The sequence below is a fragment of the Pelodiscus sinensis genome, unplaced genomic scaffold (assembly GCF_049634645.1).
Source record: "Pelodiscus sinensis isolate JC-2024 unplaced genomic scaffold, ASM4963464v1 ctg75, whole genome shotgun sequence".
Classification (NCBI taxonomy): Eukaryota; Metazoa; Chordata; order Testudines; family Trionychidae; genus Pelodiscus; species Pelodiscus sinensis.
In genome coordinates, this window is record NW_027465860.1 from 566,283 (window position 1) to 583,663 (window position 17,381).

At 40.6% G+C, this 17,381-nt stretch overlaps 1 protein-coding gene across 2 annotated transcripts in view; it reads left to right on the plus strand.

Annotated features, from left to right (window-relative positions):
• KAT6A (lysine acetyltransferase 6A) overlaps positions 1–17,381 on the plus strand; it is an 85,289-nt gene that overhangs the window by 53,050 nt on the left and 14,858 nt on the right. For both annotated transcript variants that reach the window (XM_075915716.1, XM_075915717.1), the window contains 6 exons: positions 2,694–2,812; positions 8,860–8,975; positions 10,421–10,562; positions 11,299–11,460; positions 12,505–12,598; positions 15,764–15,995. In XM_075915716.1, coding sequence (XP_075771831.1) covers positions 2,694–2,812; positions 8,860–8,975; positions 10,421–10,562; positions 11,299–11,460; positions 12,505–12,598; positions 15,764–15,995 — 865 coding nt within the window. The remainder of the gene's footprint in view (positions 1–2,693; positions 2,813–8,859; positions 8,976–10,420; positions 10,563–11,298; positions 11,461–12,504; positions 12,599–15,763; positions 15,996–17,381) is intronic.

Here is a 17,381-nt window from a genome sequence, read left to right on the forward strand (position 1 = left end):
AACTATTTTAAAATAATATATTTTGAAATAACACTGTAGTGTAGACATACCCTAACAGATTTATTTGGGCATAAGCTTTTGTGGGTCAAAACCTGTTCATCCGATGCATAGGAACACACCTCACACGTGGGGCCATGCATCTGACGAAGTGGTTTTGACCCAAGGATGCTTATGCCCAATTAAATCTTAGCCTTCAAGATGCCACAGGACTTCTTGATTTTTTTTTGCATAAATTCAGTGTCTTTCTTCTGTCCATGATTTTTAGTGTCTAGCAAAATTATGAATTTAAGCTCCCAGGCTTGTCTTTTGAAGGTGTTATGCAGTTGCCCCATGTTTGATTTTTTTTTCTCCTTTTCGAGGTGTTAGTAGGCCAATTCACTTTGAATGGTCCTTTTACGTGTGCGCTAACCACTTGTCAAACAATCTGCTTCACCCTGTGTTTAGCTGTGACACTGAGCACCTTTCTTAAAAATAACTCAAAAGCTTGTCTCTCTCCCCAACAGAGATTGGACCAGTAAAAGTTATGTCACCCACCTAGTATTTCTAATATCTTAGGGTCAACCTGGCTACAACAAAGACTGCATAGAGAATGGAATTGAGCTGGAGAATTTGGGTTCTTGTATATGGAATCAAAAAAGGACTTAGTGATTGCACATAGATCATAGACACTGGCTTCCTCAGGGGAGACGGGATTGCCCAGGCCCTGACCCTTTCCCCCTAGCCCCACCCATGATACTTCTTCCTGCCTCCCTCCTTCCTCCCCCCTCGAGCTTACTCTGTCCCTTCTCCTTCCTATTCCTCCTAGACTTCATACTGTGAACAAGCTGGAAGCACTTGATTCTCAAGGCTGCTGATGGAAAGGTTGGCTGCCAATGGGTGCTAAGCACCCACTAATTTTTTCAAGCCCCAAAACACTCATGGAGATGGTGCCTATGACAGAGATACAATTGCAGTTCAAGATGGAGGGGCTAAGAGTGTCCTGAGAAATATGTAAAGTCATGTCAAGTACTGTTAAGGAGGAGTGACTTGAAGTTAGGGGCTAACATAAGAGAACTGGTATTACAAATAGGAAGGTGGAAGTATGAAACAGGGAGCAACTAAAAACTAATAGAACCCTTATGAGTTTCTGTTGTGCAGCATAGGCCACATGTAGATGGTCTTTTCTGGAATGAGAGAGGTTCTGCTCCGAGAAGTTCTGGACGCATTCCTACATGCCACTAGATGGCACTCTGAAGGGCATTAACTCCCCTCTGTCTCAAAATTTCAAGCTCTTTTTTCAGCTAAAGAACGCAATATGGATTGCAAATGAAGCAATAGTTTTTGTGCTCTTTTCAGTCTTGTGTAATTTCCTATATTGTATGTTAAGTACTATCCCCTTTTCCAATGCACCAGAAACCAATAAGATGATTAATTACTTAGTTATTAATTATCACTTAATCATTGATTATTTGAGCTCCCTCTATACAACCAGTGGATAATATTCAGCAATGCCATGCAGGAAATTTCTCTTTAGAAATAATTATTAATATGGATTAAATTCTGTCATGCTAAAATTAAGTAAAATTTGTAGAACAATCATGGGCGGTGGGGGGGGGGGGGGGGGGGAGGACAACATCAGGGAATGGTCCCACAGGGCTGAAGACTTAAGTTGGAATCCCACCATGCATGGGGCTGACAGATGGAGCTAAAGATGTCACAGGATCTGTTGAAGTCATGGAATCCAGGACCTCTGTGACCAAATTGTACCCTTAATTATGAACATCAGGCTGGTTGACTTTGGAAGTGTAAAATAGGCACTTCATGGTTGTGAGATGAAGTGTTGGAATCACCACCACTCAATAATTTCCAGCAAGCAGGCTATTACATTGCTGATGTGGCTGCAGAGTTGGTTACTTGAATATTGAACTGAGTGCAAGTGCCTTCTCTGGTAATGGTAAAAAGGCGCTTCCTGCAAAATTCTAGTCTTACTCCTTTCTCTTGGATTTTTCTTGTAATTGAGTATTGTTCCTGGTATTTGAGAGGTGTATATTGCAGTCTGTTTTGGGACAGACAGAGAAAGCCCATGTTTGGCTGGCTGGATCCAGAAATAGAGCAGTAAGCCATAAATAAAACAGTAAGCCATATGTAATTGCCTTTATTTCTAAGTTCTCATTATGTGCATGTCATTGCAGTAATATTAAAGCTTTAGAGATCATCTATTTCACCAGGTCCTGTATATTTGCATTATGTCTTTCGGAGCCAGTTATGTAGAAATGTCTATTCCTGTATGGTTGCAAACCCATCAGAAACCAAGCAATGTGACTAAAGTTGTGTCTACACCAGAAACCTTACGGGGGCACAATTGTACCACTTCAGCTTTGCCACTGTAAGGTCTCCTGTGTAGTTGTTCTGTGCACACCAAAGAGAGCCCTCTGGTCAGCATAATTAAACCACCCCCAATGAGCAGCAGTAACTATGTGAGTAGGAGAGCATCTCGTGCCAGCATAGTGTGGAGAGTGCTGTGTTGGTAGAAGATGTTCAGTGTTGGTGTCGGTCATGAGTGTCTTTTTTCACATTCTTGAGTGACACAAGTTTCACTGACAAAAATGCTAGTATATACGTAACCGAAATGCAGTTGTCTTTTCGTACTAGAGGAGAAGAATGCAATTAAAGCTTTGCTAATGATAAGTGAGATATTTCTCTCTCCTTCTCAGACAATCAGGGTGGCTGGGATGGAAAACAGGACAATGAGGAACGGCTTCTTGGGAGCCAGGATGACATGATTGAAACAGATATGGAGTTGTTCCGAGACATTCAGGAACAAGCGTTGCAGGTAAAGTCATATTATTAGAGTTGAGGAAATCTTCAGCCTGTGCTATAAATATAAACACAGAGAACCAATGCTCCTCCTGCTGAATCAGTCTGTCAGGGCACTCAATTTTCCCTATAACCTCGTCTAAGAGAATGTATAGTAATGGGGAGTTGATTTAAGGAGACTGAAAGCTGTGGCAGATTAGCTTCGCAAGCTTAAAAAAGTTCATGAGAATAACTTTATATATAATATACGTTATATTATTGCTTTATCATGCACCTTTGTCCCTCTTACATACCCTCTGCTCACTCATTAATGAGCACCCTCTGAAACTTATTCTAAGATCCAGCATTTTAAAACAACCAACAACCTGTGAGAGAAATGTTTTCTTCCCTAACTATCCTCCCTTCCACTCAAACACCCCCCACAAACAAACAAAACAAAAAAGCCTCCGCCTGTAGCCCAATGTGATCAGGATTCAGCTGTAGTCCAATGACACTTTTTAGAAAAAAAATGTTATATTTTAGATCTTGCAGTACAAGAATCTAAGATATTTTGGCATTGAAAAGGAAAACTCATCGTAGCTTCAATCTTTGGAGGGTCTTGAGATATAGGTCTTAGAAATCATTATATTTTTATTGTTGAACGTAGTGTAATTGTAGCCATGTTGGTCCCAGGATATGAGAGAAACAAGGTAGGTGAGATTATATCTTTTATTGGACCAGCTTCTGTTGGTGAAAGAGCCAAGCTTTTGATCTTATACAGAGCTTCAGAAGAAAAGTTGTCTGTAAGCGAAAAGCGTGTTCCTTATACTGCGAGAAGCTGGCCCAGTAAAATATATTACTTCACTTACTTTGCTTCTCCATTTATATTTTTAGGTATTTTTTATCAAACAGAGAGATCCCATGCATAATGAGAGAGAGACTGATATAAAAAATATAAGCAGTGTCTGTTTTATACTGTAAAACTGATCTTGTGTGCAATATCTATTATTTTAGTAGTATTTTTCCTGCGTGTCCCCTTCTTCATTCTTTGCAAAGCTTCTGAGATCCGGACCTAAGAAAATAGATAAAATCTATTAATTAAATCTATACTAAGTGCTTTGGGAGTTAATATCTATCATGCACTTCTCTGCCCCTTCTGATTAGTTGTTTGGTGTGTAGAAAGTAGATAAGAAAGTGTTTACTCTTTCTCATAATAACTAGGGTTCACTAAATGAAATTAATAGGCAGCAGGATTAAAACAAACACCAGGAAGTATTTTTTCACACAACACACTGTGTCAACCTGTGAAACTCCTGGCCAGGGGATGTTGTGAAGTCCAAGACTGTAACAGGATTCAAAAAGAGCTGGATCAGTGGTCCCCAACACGGTGCCTTTGGGCGCCATGATGCCCGCCGGGGCATTTATGTGACCAGGGCCAGCCTGAGCCATTCTTGCGCCCCAGGCCCCGGGTGCCCAGCACATACGCGGCCCCTGCCCCCAGGCATGCGGTACCACCCCCGGGCATGCAGCACATGCGTGGCCCCTGCCTCTGGGTGCATTGCCCCCGTCCTGGGTGTGTGGCGCGTGCGCGGTGCCACCCTGGGCGCGCGGTGCATGTGCAGCCCCGCCCCTGGGCGCACGGCAGCCCCAAAAAGTTGGGGACCACTGAGCTAGATAAATTAATGGACGATAGGTCCATCAGTGGCTGTTAGCCAGGACGGGCAGCAATGGTGCCCATAGTCTGTTTGCCAGAAACTGGGAATAATGGGCAACAAGGGATGGATCACTTGATGATTACCTGTTCTGTTCATTTCTTCTGGGGCACTGCTATTTCCAACTGTCTGAAAACAGGATACTGGCTTAGATGTACCTTTGGACTGACACAGTATGGCCATTCTTATGTTCTAAATACCTCAGTCCATATATGCAGTTTGTCTTTAATTTAATACGGTGCAAGTTATTCCTATGGCATCATCAGGCATGCATAATATTTTACAGGTAAACTGAAAGGACAGACCCTTGTCATGAGTAGCAGTCTTTAGCAAAGGGCAGATCGAGGCATCAAACTAAATGTGCAAGATGAGAACTGCAGTAAAGTATTTTAAGATGCTCTTGATGCATACATCTCTTGTCGTTTATATATTATGAGGCAGGATTGAGTACACTTTGGCCATCCCTTACAGATGTTTGTCCATCCTGTTCTTAAACACCCTCCAATGATGCGGATTTGACAAGCTTTCTTGGAAACCTATTCCAGAGCTTAGTTACCCTTACAAAGTTTTGCCTAATGGCTACCCTAAGTCACCTTTGCTGCAGATTTCACCCATTAGTTCTGGTACTACCTGCAGTGGGCATGGAGAGTAATTGATCCCCATCCTCTTATAACTACCTTTTACTAACCAAAGACTGTTATCAGGTCCACATCAGTTGTCTTCTCCCAAGAATAAATATGTCTAATTTTTTTTTTACCTTTTCTCAGAGGTCAGGTTTTCTACGCCTTTTGTAGTTTTTGTTCACATCTTTCTTAAAATGTAGTGCCGTATATTGGACCTAGTAGTCCTTAAGTATTCTCTGATGAATTTCATCAGGCCCTACTAACTTGACTACATCTAACTTATCTAAATATTCTTTAACCTATTTTTTTCTGCTTTGACTTTTTTTCCCTTCCCCCTTGTTAATATGGACTGTGTTAAATATGGGGTCATCATTAACTTTTTAGTGAAGACTGAAGCAAAATGACAGTAAACACTTCAGCCTTCCTCATGGCACATGCTATTAGCTCTCCACCCCTGTTAAGCAGAGGATCTGTACTTTTCTTTGTGTTTCTCCTACTCCTAATATATTTAAAGAACCTCTTTATAGTGCTTTTTATCTCTTTTGCTAAGTATAAGTCATTTGTACTTGAACCTTTCTAATTTTGTCCCTAAATTATTTTGCTATTCTTTTGTGCTTCTCCTTAGCTGTTCATCCATATTTTTGCTTTTTCTAGGATTCCTTTTTGATTTTCAGGTCATTAAAGAGCTCTGAATGGAGCCATATTGGCTTTTTACTATTCCTTCTAGTTTTTCTTTGCATGGAGATAGTTTGTACTTGTGCCTTCAATATTGCCTCCTTGAAAAATTGCCAGCTTTCCAAACTTTATTTTCCTATGTAAAAATCACCATCTGCTTTTGGACTTTTGCATTATTCTGTCCATTTTTTTTAGTTTTCTGTCTTGAATGATCTGTTCCTTCTAAAATTACAAGTGCCCCTTGAAATAGCTTGTTGTCTGCTCTTTCCTTAAGTATAACTATCCCTATGCAGTTTGTTCCTCTTTCTCCAGATATTTGGGCTTCTGTTTGTTTACCCTGTGTTGTGCCACAGTAATTGGAATGATCTCAACCTAAATATAGTCACTATATACAAAGAGCGTTAATGAATAATGAGTTGTGATAAGTCTGCACTAAACCACAGCAGTGAGATAAACCAGACTAATATGAGAGCTCTTAACCCTTCTAATCCCAGCAAAAACACAGCAGTACTGTACAGGAGTGCCTATTTATGACATTATTACATAGATGATCCAAAAAAGAAAACCAACCCCACCCTTTAATGAAATTCAGTAATGATGAGCTTTTTCAGTCAGAGAATTTTGGCTTAGAAAAGTAAATGAAAATCTGAAGCTCATCTTCCAGGAGTTTGGACAAAACTTTAGTAAATAAATGCCTTTATCAAACAGTTGTTTGTCAGAAAAGGAACAAGTTTAGGAAAAACAAACTTTAGATGTAATGTATTTGATATTGCAAATAATCTGGTGAAAGATGACATGTAGTTTTAAAGTAAAATAACTGGTGGATGGATTTTGGCAGGGAGTGGGTTAAACAGTGGTTGAGATGCAGTTGATGCCGAGAGCCTGCGTAGAGTGGAGCTAAATGCTGCACCTGAACAAACGGAAATGCACAAACGGAATGAAGTAGCCCAGGGAAGAAACTGAGTCTGTAAAAGTGTGAGAAGGAAGTAGTGTAGGGGCAGACCGCAGCAAGCGTTCTAGTTGTTCGATACATCTGTTGAGGGGGTTCTCCTGACCATTGCAATGTGCAAGCAGCTGTACTGGAGCTGGGTCTCCACATTTACACTGGGCATTCATTTGGAGGAGAGGTTTGCCGATGCACGGGCACAGACGCAGGAGACATTGCCACAGGTGCACATTACTCTTTGTTGTTCTTCCTTGAAACATACTTGGGATGATTGTGTTGGTGACTGACTGCCAACTCTGCTTTGCTGCTCTTAGGTGCAGTGAAGGAAGAGTATGCAGCTGTAGTTTACTATCAGAATACAATATAGGTGGATGCTTCAGTATGTGTTTGCATAGATATAAAAAGCTTCTTACTCCTTTCTTTCTTCATAAATTGGCTTTTGTCAACAGGTGAAGTTCTCACATGACATATGTCTAATTTGGAAGTGTGGTGGGTGATTCTACTTTTATTTTGCCTTGGGATCCAAATATCAGCAGAATACTAGTGTTAGCTTTTTAGCACCAAAGTTTGTTTTAGCTCAGCACAGGGCTTTTATATCTTTGAGAGAACATTTTTACCCTTCAAAAAAGGTAAGCACCAAAGGGAAGCTGAGAGAACCCCCCAGGCCTTTTCCTAAAAGGGAAGGACCTAAGAACTCAATCAGTAACCTGAGGGGGAACTACTTTTTTTTTTTTTTTTTTTTTTTTAAGGTAGTGGAACTTTTGATCATACATAGATACCTAATTAATTTTTGAGGGTTTTTTGGTCAATCTCTGAAAAAATGTAGGCTTGGTAAGAATAGAAGGACGTATGAGTGAAGCACTTTCATTATTGATTAACTCATTTGGTGCTTTTGGATAAAACACTGGGACAGAAGTCTTTTGCTTTTTTCTGTATCTTGAGATATTCTGTTCAAACCTGTATAACTAGGGGAGTTGAACGAAGAATAATCTGAGCTTTCCTCATGCTGCATTAGTCCTACTTAACACTTACACTAAATGGAAAATTTGGATTTGGCATGATAGTGTTTTATGCCATAACCCAGTGGCCAAGGATTTCTTTCTACTGGAATACATTTATAGGCATTTCACTGACACTCTTCACATTAACATCTGTCATCCTACATATAAGTGGTCTCATTTAATGGCGCTGTAGTCCAGGCTAAATCATGTGACCATGTAAAGCCACTGAAAACCTTTGGATTTTAACCATTTGAGTGTCACAGCCTTTTTGAAATAATGTGGTCATGGACTGACAAGTTAAAAAAATTGAGGAGGTGTGCATTTCTTAAATTTCAAGGTTCATATCCTGGAAGAATGTTTGTCAGCAAGCTCAGAGAAGGGCCTGTCAATAGGCGTTTGGGTAGCATCTCTCTTGAGGAAGAAAAGGACAAAATATTAAAATATGTATGGGTCAGGGAACATGCTGAAAGCTTCAGGGAAATTCCTCTGAGGAAATTTAAGGAGTTTTAAGAGTCAAACTGAGAGAATGCCACTATGTTCCGGATTTTTGTATTACCTTTAAATGCCAAAAGTTCTTTCTAGAAAGCACTGAGAGAAGAGCTGTTTATGTCCTGACATAATCCCATGCAAAACAGCAGTTTGTGGATGGGATTTACATAGAAGCTCCATGTTTACTTTTGATATGAGTTTTGCAAATATATTATTGGAAGCATATGAAAATGTTGCAGCCAGCTAATCTTCAAGACCATTAGAAAGGGGATTTGTAGGAAACTGGGACCCATTTTTCTAACTTGTTTCTCATGAGGCTAGTTTAAAAAAAAAAAACCTCCTCTAACCCCCTGATGATTCTATCCTAAACCAGTGATCACATCCTGAATAGAGATTTGTTTGTCACTGTTGTAACCCATAGCAGTGCATGTGGTGTGTGTGGGTATACAGTATAACTGGATATATGTATGCTGTGTGTCCAAACACTATCTGCAGTTATCTATCTCTCTGCATAGATATTACATTGATGGGGATACAGAAGCACCAATGGATATAAACATATTTCTCCTAACCTGTATTCTTGGAACAGACAAGTATTTGATTTGCTAATTTAAAAAAAAATTTTTTTTCTTGTACAGAAAGTAGGAGTGACAGGGCCCCCTGATCCACAAGTCCGCTGTCCTTCGGTTATCGAGTTTGGGAAGTATGAAATCCACACCTGGTACTCTTCCCCATATCCACAGGAATACTCCAGGTACATTGTGCAAGCTTGTAACCTTCATTGGTGTTTACAATTTGTGTGATAGGTACTCTGGCAGGTGCAGGAATCCCAGGCAGGTGATTGTGAATTTTAGCATATAAAGAGCATTTAAACGTATGTGGATATGACAAATAATGAAATGGGTGTCTTGGGGTCCATATATACTGCAAATATTAGAAATGTTTTCAAAAGGTATCCTAAGGTGGATGTGCAGAGAGTTGAGATGCTGTGTTCCCAGTGGGGAGAGCACGCCCAAGCTAAGTGATCTGGCAATCCATTGTTATTAAGACTAGAGAAGTTGGGTCTGAGGTCTCATCGGTTCTTTAGTTTTAGCGTACATTACAATATAAACTGTTAAAGATTGTGCTGAGGTAAGCTTTGAAATAATCTGATTTCGAGCTGTGAATTCCTGCAAGCGATAGAAAAAGAAATAAGCAAAAAAGCTGCTAAGAATAATTTGTTTAAAATTATACTGTGAACTGTATCTACATTATTTCTGTTTGCACATATTTATTTATAGTTGTCATCAGTGTATTGCCTTACATTTACCAAATACAAAAATGGTAAATCTCTGCATTTCCTAACCTAAGAGATTGCCATGTAGGAGAGAATAAAATTTTTTTGCTTGTTTTTATATTGTTTGGTGAGAATTTTGAAATTGTCTAAACCATAAGCAGTCTTACCTTGTGGTTAAGAAAGAAAAGAAAGTCAGTTCAGAATGTGGACCAGCTTTAAATAGGACCATACAAAGGAAAGATTGAAGCCACAAAACACCCTTTAACCCAGTCATGGGGCCAGAGGATCACTATAAAAATAATTCAGACTCTGCCAAATGCTGTGGGATTAGTTAAAATAACTATAATTAACACTGTAGCCGGAGAGAGTAATTGGAGTCAAATCAATAATGGCAGGCTCATCATTGACCTCATCATAGTGAATGATTTAGAGAGGCTTCATAGAAATTAGAGATTGAAAGAAAATTACAAAGTACTCATCTAGCCCATTCTCTCCCTACCCATCCCCCATGCAGAACTGTTCCTTAAAGTATTTTTACAGAGTAGTAATTGACACGTGCACAATGAGACCTTTACCATTTCCATTGGAATATTGTTTCATGCTTAAGTATAGCTCAGTACATGGAATAACCATTGTATGTAAAATGTGTATCCATAATAGTTAAGGAAATAGGGGTGGCCTGAGGCATATTTATTTTTATGGCTGAAGCAAATATCACATATGTTGCCGGAACAGAGAGTCCCAGATTTGAGTGGTTCAATTTGTATTTGGTTAAGTTGTTTAATTAATGAGACTGCTTTTTATCATTTTATTTTCCCTCATGTTCTTTATTAGCTTTAAGAATGTAATACTTTTGTTATAGTTAATAAGCAAAAGCATACAGTGTATATATAGATTTTAATTTTCTTTACCTTTACAAACAGGCTACCTAAATTGTACCTTTGTGAATTCTGTCTAAAGTATATGAAAAGTAGAACTATCCTCCAGCAGCATATGAAGAAGTGTGGCTGGTTTCATCCTCCAGCCAATGAAATTTACAGAAAGAACAATATTTCAGTCTTTGAGGTAAGTTAGAAAAATGATTGATAACGTCTTCTTTCCTGTGTCATTTAAAATGTGACATTGATGCCTTTTACAATATTCATATCATGTGGGATTACCCATAAAAATCTTTCCCTCCATTTTTTCCTTAAGTCATTCAGCTCTGTCAAAAATGAAGACATGAATGATAGCTCTCAGTGTCATAGTGCTGAGTTCATGAGTTAGTATGTGAAAATCCATAAATAGGTTTAATTTCTCCTTTAGGATGTTACTGAGTGATCAGTGACCCAAAGTGTACACTAGCACTTTGAGAACTATCTGAGCTACTATGCATTATCTGCATATCCTTTCTTTAATGCAGGAGTGCGAAACTTGCAGCCCATGGCTTGCCTGGATCTGGCCCTTGAAGTTCAGGTTCCCCCAACATTGGCACTCCAGCCCCTCCCTCCCATCCCATTCTCCACTTGGGGCTGGAGCACACAAAATCCCCTTAGGCTCTTGTGAGTGAGGGGAATGTGGGGAGTGTCTTTCTCCTCCTCAGTTGGGCGCCACATCAGAGAGGGGGTTTTTGTTCTTTTTTTTTCTTCTCATTTGGGTGCGGCCCCCAACTGATTTTTCTGTGGGTAAGTGGCCCCTGACCCAAAAAAGGTTCCCCACCCCGCTTTAATGTTTGAGGGTTAGAAAAGATTGACATGTCCAACAGAAGCAGGTCATTGTTTGGTGATGTGTAGTAACTTCATTTGTTCTTTGTTTCTGTTAGGTTGATGGCAACGTCAGTACCATTTACTGCCAGAACCTGTGTTTGCTGGCAAAACTCTTCTTGGACCACAAGACACTCTATTATGATGTGGAGCCATTTCTTTTCTATGTGCTAACACAGAATGATGTGAAGGGCTGCCACCTTGTAGGCTATTTCTCAAAAGTAAGTATTTTAGCATGGATTCAGACTTGGAGCTTAACCTGTTCTGTGTCCATTTCAGATTTAGTATTGTCAAAAGGTCTTTGATTAGTTATGTAGGTCCTAACCTTCAATTGTGTATGAAGAATTCAGGGACATGTAGCAACTGTTAAAACCAAATTTCCTCTTAATGTCGTTGAACAGAGCACATCCTCAGAGGAGCTAATAAAGCACTTAGCAGCTCAAAGGGAGAAGTTTTTAAATGACTTTCTATTCCCTTGATGGCAATAGGTAGAACTGCTTGTGAAGTAAACATTGTTACCCACACAAAGGTATCAGAGCTCTTCCTCTGCAGACAAAAGTATTTTCCTGGTCTGCAATTTGAACCTCATTTTAAACCTTTTGTAATGTATGCTAGGAATATGGAGACTCCACTGATGTTTACTGTATCTTAGTGTACCCCACCCACATATTACCCAGGTGAAGGAAGCCAGACATAAGATTTCAGATAGCTACATTTTCAAGTCTGTTTGTTGCAGCAGTAGCTATTTTGCTTGCAATCATAGCTATCAGAGCAGCAAAGAAAAAACCATGCCTGTAATCAATGATCATTCTCCAGCTTCTAGACCAGCACACCGTGGTCTGGATTCAGTGACAGTGGTGTGAATCTTGGGTCATTCTAGATTTATACCAGTGCTACTTGGCTATTAGAAGGTATCTCAACTTGATTTTGGTGCTTTTGTGCAATTGGTGGGGACTTAGATTCCTGCACTGACTGTCATTTTTTTCATTGTTTGTAAGTCGAAGAAGGTAGCAGATGTCACTGTCTCATTCTTTTTACTCTCCTGGGATGGTTGTTTCAATGGTAATGACAATGACTTGGTACCGTTCCATCTTAACTCATTGGGGACTGTGCTTTGCTGATGCGTATTGCTGTCCCCAAGGAGCTATGACTAGGGCTTTCATTCTTAGTCTTTAGTTGAGGATTAATTACTAGCTCACACAGCAGCTTCTTTTCTTTCTCACTAAACCACTGTTTTTCAAATTTCTTTCTCTTGTCTCTCTCAGGAGAAGCACTGCCAACAGAAGTACAACGTTTCCTGTATAATGATTCTTCCCCAGTACCAGCGTAAGGGCTATGGCAGATTCCTCATTGACTTCAGTAAGAGTCACTTTCACATTCAGTTTTTTTTACCTTTTTAGATTTCTTTAGCCTTTCATATTTTTAGATGGGACTGGATGAGGGGACGTACAGGTTCTCAGGAACTTTCTTGGAAGAACTATTTTCTCCAGAATTAGCTCTGTTTTGAGGTCACAAAAAAATGTAGACTTTTGGGCTCTGTTCTTTAAACTGGTGTAAAACTACATGATGAAAACAAATACACCATGTCTCCTCTGATTCCCATATTTATCACATAAATGCCTCATGTCAAAAGCTGTAGCGATGCTCAGAGCAGAGTTTCTGGCAAAAGCTCACCCTATTTTAGTAATTCTTTCTGAAATAAAGTCAACCCTAAAGCTACATTGCTTGTTGAAACTGTCAGCAGCTAAACTAGGTGACCTTATAGTTTCTCAAGCAGAGGCTAATAGGGTTTTTTAATTTTATCTTTTGAGTTAAAAGAATCAAAAATGCCTCTACACAGGTGCTGAGCACTTTGTCAGTTATACAAAATACAAATTCAAAACCAAATTTCAGTCCACTATACGGGTATGTCTACACTTGCACCCTAGTTCGAACTAGGGATGCAAATGTAGGCATTCGAAATAGTCAATGAAGCGGGGATTTAAATATCCCGTGCTTCATTAGCATGATCTCGCCGGCATGTAACTCCAATCAACAGCTGTTTCGAAAGTGAAAGTGCATGCCCGGACACGTTAGTTCGAACCAAACCCCTTGGTTCGAGCTAACATTACTCCTCATTTTTTACTTGTGCATTTCAAACTAAGGTTACTCCTCAATGTTACTCGTGCATTTCAAAGCCATGGAGCCTGAGGTCAGCAGGTGACTCCCCAGCTGATCCCAGGCTCCGCAGATCAGCTGTTCAGCATCTGTCCCCTTAAATCACACATCCATGTGATTCACAGGGGCAGCTGCCTGTATCCCGGGGTCAGTTAGGGACTCCCCAGCTGACCCTGGGCTCCCCGCAGTATTTCCCCCAGCTGACTCTCCCCAGCTGACCCCAGGTTCCCGGGAAATACCGCAGGGAGCCTGGGGTTAGCGGGGGACACTGAGTCGGCCACTGACCCCAGGCTCCATGGCTTTGAAATGCACAAGAGCCCCCTGCTGGGGACTCTTGCGCATTTCAAAGAAGGCACCCTTGTGCAGCCCGAAGGGGTTGTACCCGGAGTTCCACATTCCTCCTTTGAAATGTACAAGAACCCCAGCGGGGTCTCTTGTACATTTCAAAGGAGGAATGCAGAAATGCCTGTTGACTAGTTGATGGAAATTCCATTGACTAGTCAGTTAGCCACATTTTAACATCCTTAGTCCACTCCCTTTACTGACCTGCAGCTCTGATTATGAATAGTAATCCCAAGACACAGGGCAAGTTTCTCAGGCTGCACTGCCAGCTTCTCTGCACGTACCAGCACAATACTTGTTATTTTAAAGCACAGCTGCCATGGCATTTTAAACTGAAAGCATGGCCATGGCACAAGCACTGGGAGAGCTCTATGCACTCTATATAAACCACCTCTGCACTAGTGCTGTATGTAAACCACCTCTGCAAGGGGAGTAGCTAACGTGTGCTCCCAGCTATGTAGCCTAGTTTGCACTGGTGCTTTACAACAATATAGCATGCTGTGCTCACCTGGGTGGTTTTTTCACACCCCTGAGCTAGAAAGTTACAGCTCTGTAAAGTGCTAGTGTAGACTCGGCCTTAGTATCTACCCTGGTTGTTATAGTGGTATAACTATACTGGAATAGTTCTGCCAATACATTTCCCTGGGTAGACATGTCCTAACTCTCTTTAAAGACCAGGTAAAATACACGAGCAATACCAAATGCATGGAAAGTCAACAAATCAGGTTGGTATCAGACCAGGAGTGGGAGCCCTAGGCTCTGGTAGGGAATGGCTTGTCTACCACCACTATCTCATTGTTATATCTAGCATCCTCCCCTCCTTTGATCATAACTAAGACAGTGTATCACAGGGAGATTAGCAGTCTCAGGCTCATTACTACTCTGTGGGTCAGTACCAGAAGATGAGACGCTTAGGACTGGAGCTGAAGTTTCCTAACATAATACTTTAAAGGAAAGGTTTTGGTGTGTTTTTGTTTTGTTTTGTTTAGCTGAGTGGTGGAAATACCTGCTTCCCCTTGTAATCCTCAGAATTGTCATTTCAGTCAAGCTTTGTGCCTGAATAATCAGTTTCTCAAGCACACAAATATCTACATGTCCTCTGAGGAGGAGGTTGCTGTTGTGTTCTAGGCTGAAGTCAGTTATGAAATATTCCTTACCCCCTTTTCTTTCATTAATGATTAAAAACAGTAGAGTAACAGTACACAGTTTTGTAATTACTGTATTAGTGTAGTCTAAAGTGAATTTGAAAAGGATATTTAGAATGCTTTCTGTGCTTCAACTGCATTCTCAGTTTCCAGAGAACTTTCTGGCACTTTCTCATTGTATTCTTCCTGAGCTGAAGAACAGCCCACTAAGCTCAAAAGTTTTTGTGTCTCATCAATGGATATGGGTCCAGTAAAAGATGAGACTTCACCCATCTTGTTGTTCTGGGTTCAAAATAGGCAGATTGTGACATCTAGCGGTGATTTATTTATTTATTTATTTGATTTAAATATTTTTTACCCCACCTTTCTATTTAAAATATTCAAGGTGGCTTATAAAAAATACAAATATATATAAAAATTTATAATATGATACCCCAGAGGGACATAACCAGCTAAAAACAAATAGAGAGGAGGAACACACACATACAGACTCAAACATTAAGAAGAGAATGAATAAAAAGGGTGGCTTTAGCCTGACGCCGAAACAATGCTAGCGTTGGCACCATGCGAATATCCCGAGGAAAAGAATTCCACAGCCTGGGAGCAAAAGCTGAGAATATTTGTAATAGCTGATAATCTGTAATCAAAGCAGTTTATAAATCTCTGAATCCAATATAGAATAATGGGGGTGACAGATGGAAAAGGTCAGCCTGCCCATTCAGTGTCTCCTGTAGATGCAGGATATAGTCCTGGCTTTCAAATGCTTCTCATTCCCTTTTTTGAAGAATATCTCTGTACAAGCTTGTCTATAATGTTAGCACCAGGATAGGATGTATCTATGTATGCCAGTCTTTGTGAGAAATTGTTTGTGTTTCCTTAGGCTATCTGCTATCAAAGCGTGAGGGCCAAGCAGGGTCCCCAGAGAAGCCATTGTCTGATCTGGGCCGTCTCTCATACATGGCTTATTGGAAAAGTGTAATATTGGAGTGCCTTTATCATCAAAATGACAAACAAATCAGCATAAAAAAGCTAAGCAAACTCACTGGAATCTGCCCTCAAGACATCACTTCCACTCTCCATCACCTACGAATGCTTGACTTCCGCAAGGACCAGTGAGTATAGCAATCCCGTTGCTTCCCAGACCAGATACAGGTACAGCTATGTAGAACTGAGGGAGGGATCATATTCATAGGGTACGTCTAGACTACATGCCTCTGTCGCCAGAGGCATGTAGATTAGGCTACCAGACATAGTAAAATGAAGCGGCGATTTAAATAATCGCCGCTTCATTTAAATTTACATGGCTGCCGTGCTGAGCCGACAAACAGCTGATCAGCTGTTTGTCGGCTCAGCGCGATAGTCTGGACGCGCAGGTGTCGACATCAAAGGTATTTGTCGACCACCCAGGTATGCCTCCTGGAAAGAGGTATACCTGGGTGGTCGACAAATACCTTTGATGTCGTCACCCGCGCGTCTAGACTATTGCGCTGAGCCGACAAACAGCTGATCAGCTGTTTGTTGGCTCAGCGAGGCAGCCATGTAAATTTAAATGAAGCGGCAATTATTTAAATCGCCGCTTCATTTTACTATGTCTGGTAGCCTAATCTACATGCCTCTGGCGACAGAGGCATGTAGTCTAGACGTACCCATAGACTAAGATTGAGTAACATCTCCCCTGCTTCCCAGGGGCCAGCTTGGCTGCTCAGACAGCACTAGCAGGAGAGATCACACAGTAATATGCCAATAATCAGGCTGAATGTTGAGAGAAGCAAATATATAATCTGATCATCAAAGCGAAGTAAAATACAATCAGCTCTTCCACAATAGCAGTGTACTTGCTTGTTCTGTTTTTTTTTTCTTTTCCTATTTCTTTGGGGAGGTGGAAAGGTATAATGCCATTCATGTCAGCAAAGGTACTCCTTGACCTGCAACAAAGGCCCTGTTTACATTTATCAAACCGGCCATGTCAGCTTCTCAAGTTATAATACAGATATCTCCCAACACAGATAAAGCACATTTTTATGGTTGGAATGTAGCCATTTAATTGTGTCCTTGAGTAGTATTAAGCCTAAATGTACCCTAAGTAATTAGGAGTGTGTCTCATATTTCCCTTCCCTATGTTTAGTCAGAATTCCCCTCAGTTTACATACACCCAATCCCACAGTCTTAATATCCTCGTTTAAGAACATAAGAATGGTCATATAGGGTCAGACCAGTAGTCCGTCTAGCTCAATATCCTGTCTCCCAGCAGTGGCCAGTGCCAGGTGCTTCAGAGATAGTGAACAGAAGCAGGCAATTTTGAGTGATCCATCCAATCATCCAGTTCCAACATCTGGCAGTCAGGCTTCAGGATACCTAGGGCATGGAGTTGCATCCCTGACCATCCAGCCATTGAAACATCTGTCTTCCATTAAACTTACTTTTTTTTTATTAACCAAGTTACATTATTGGTCTTCACAGCATCCTGGCAACAAGTTTAACAGGTTCACTCTGCATTG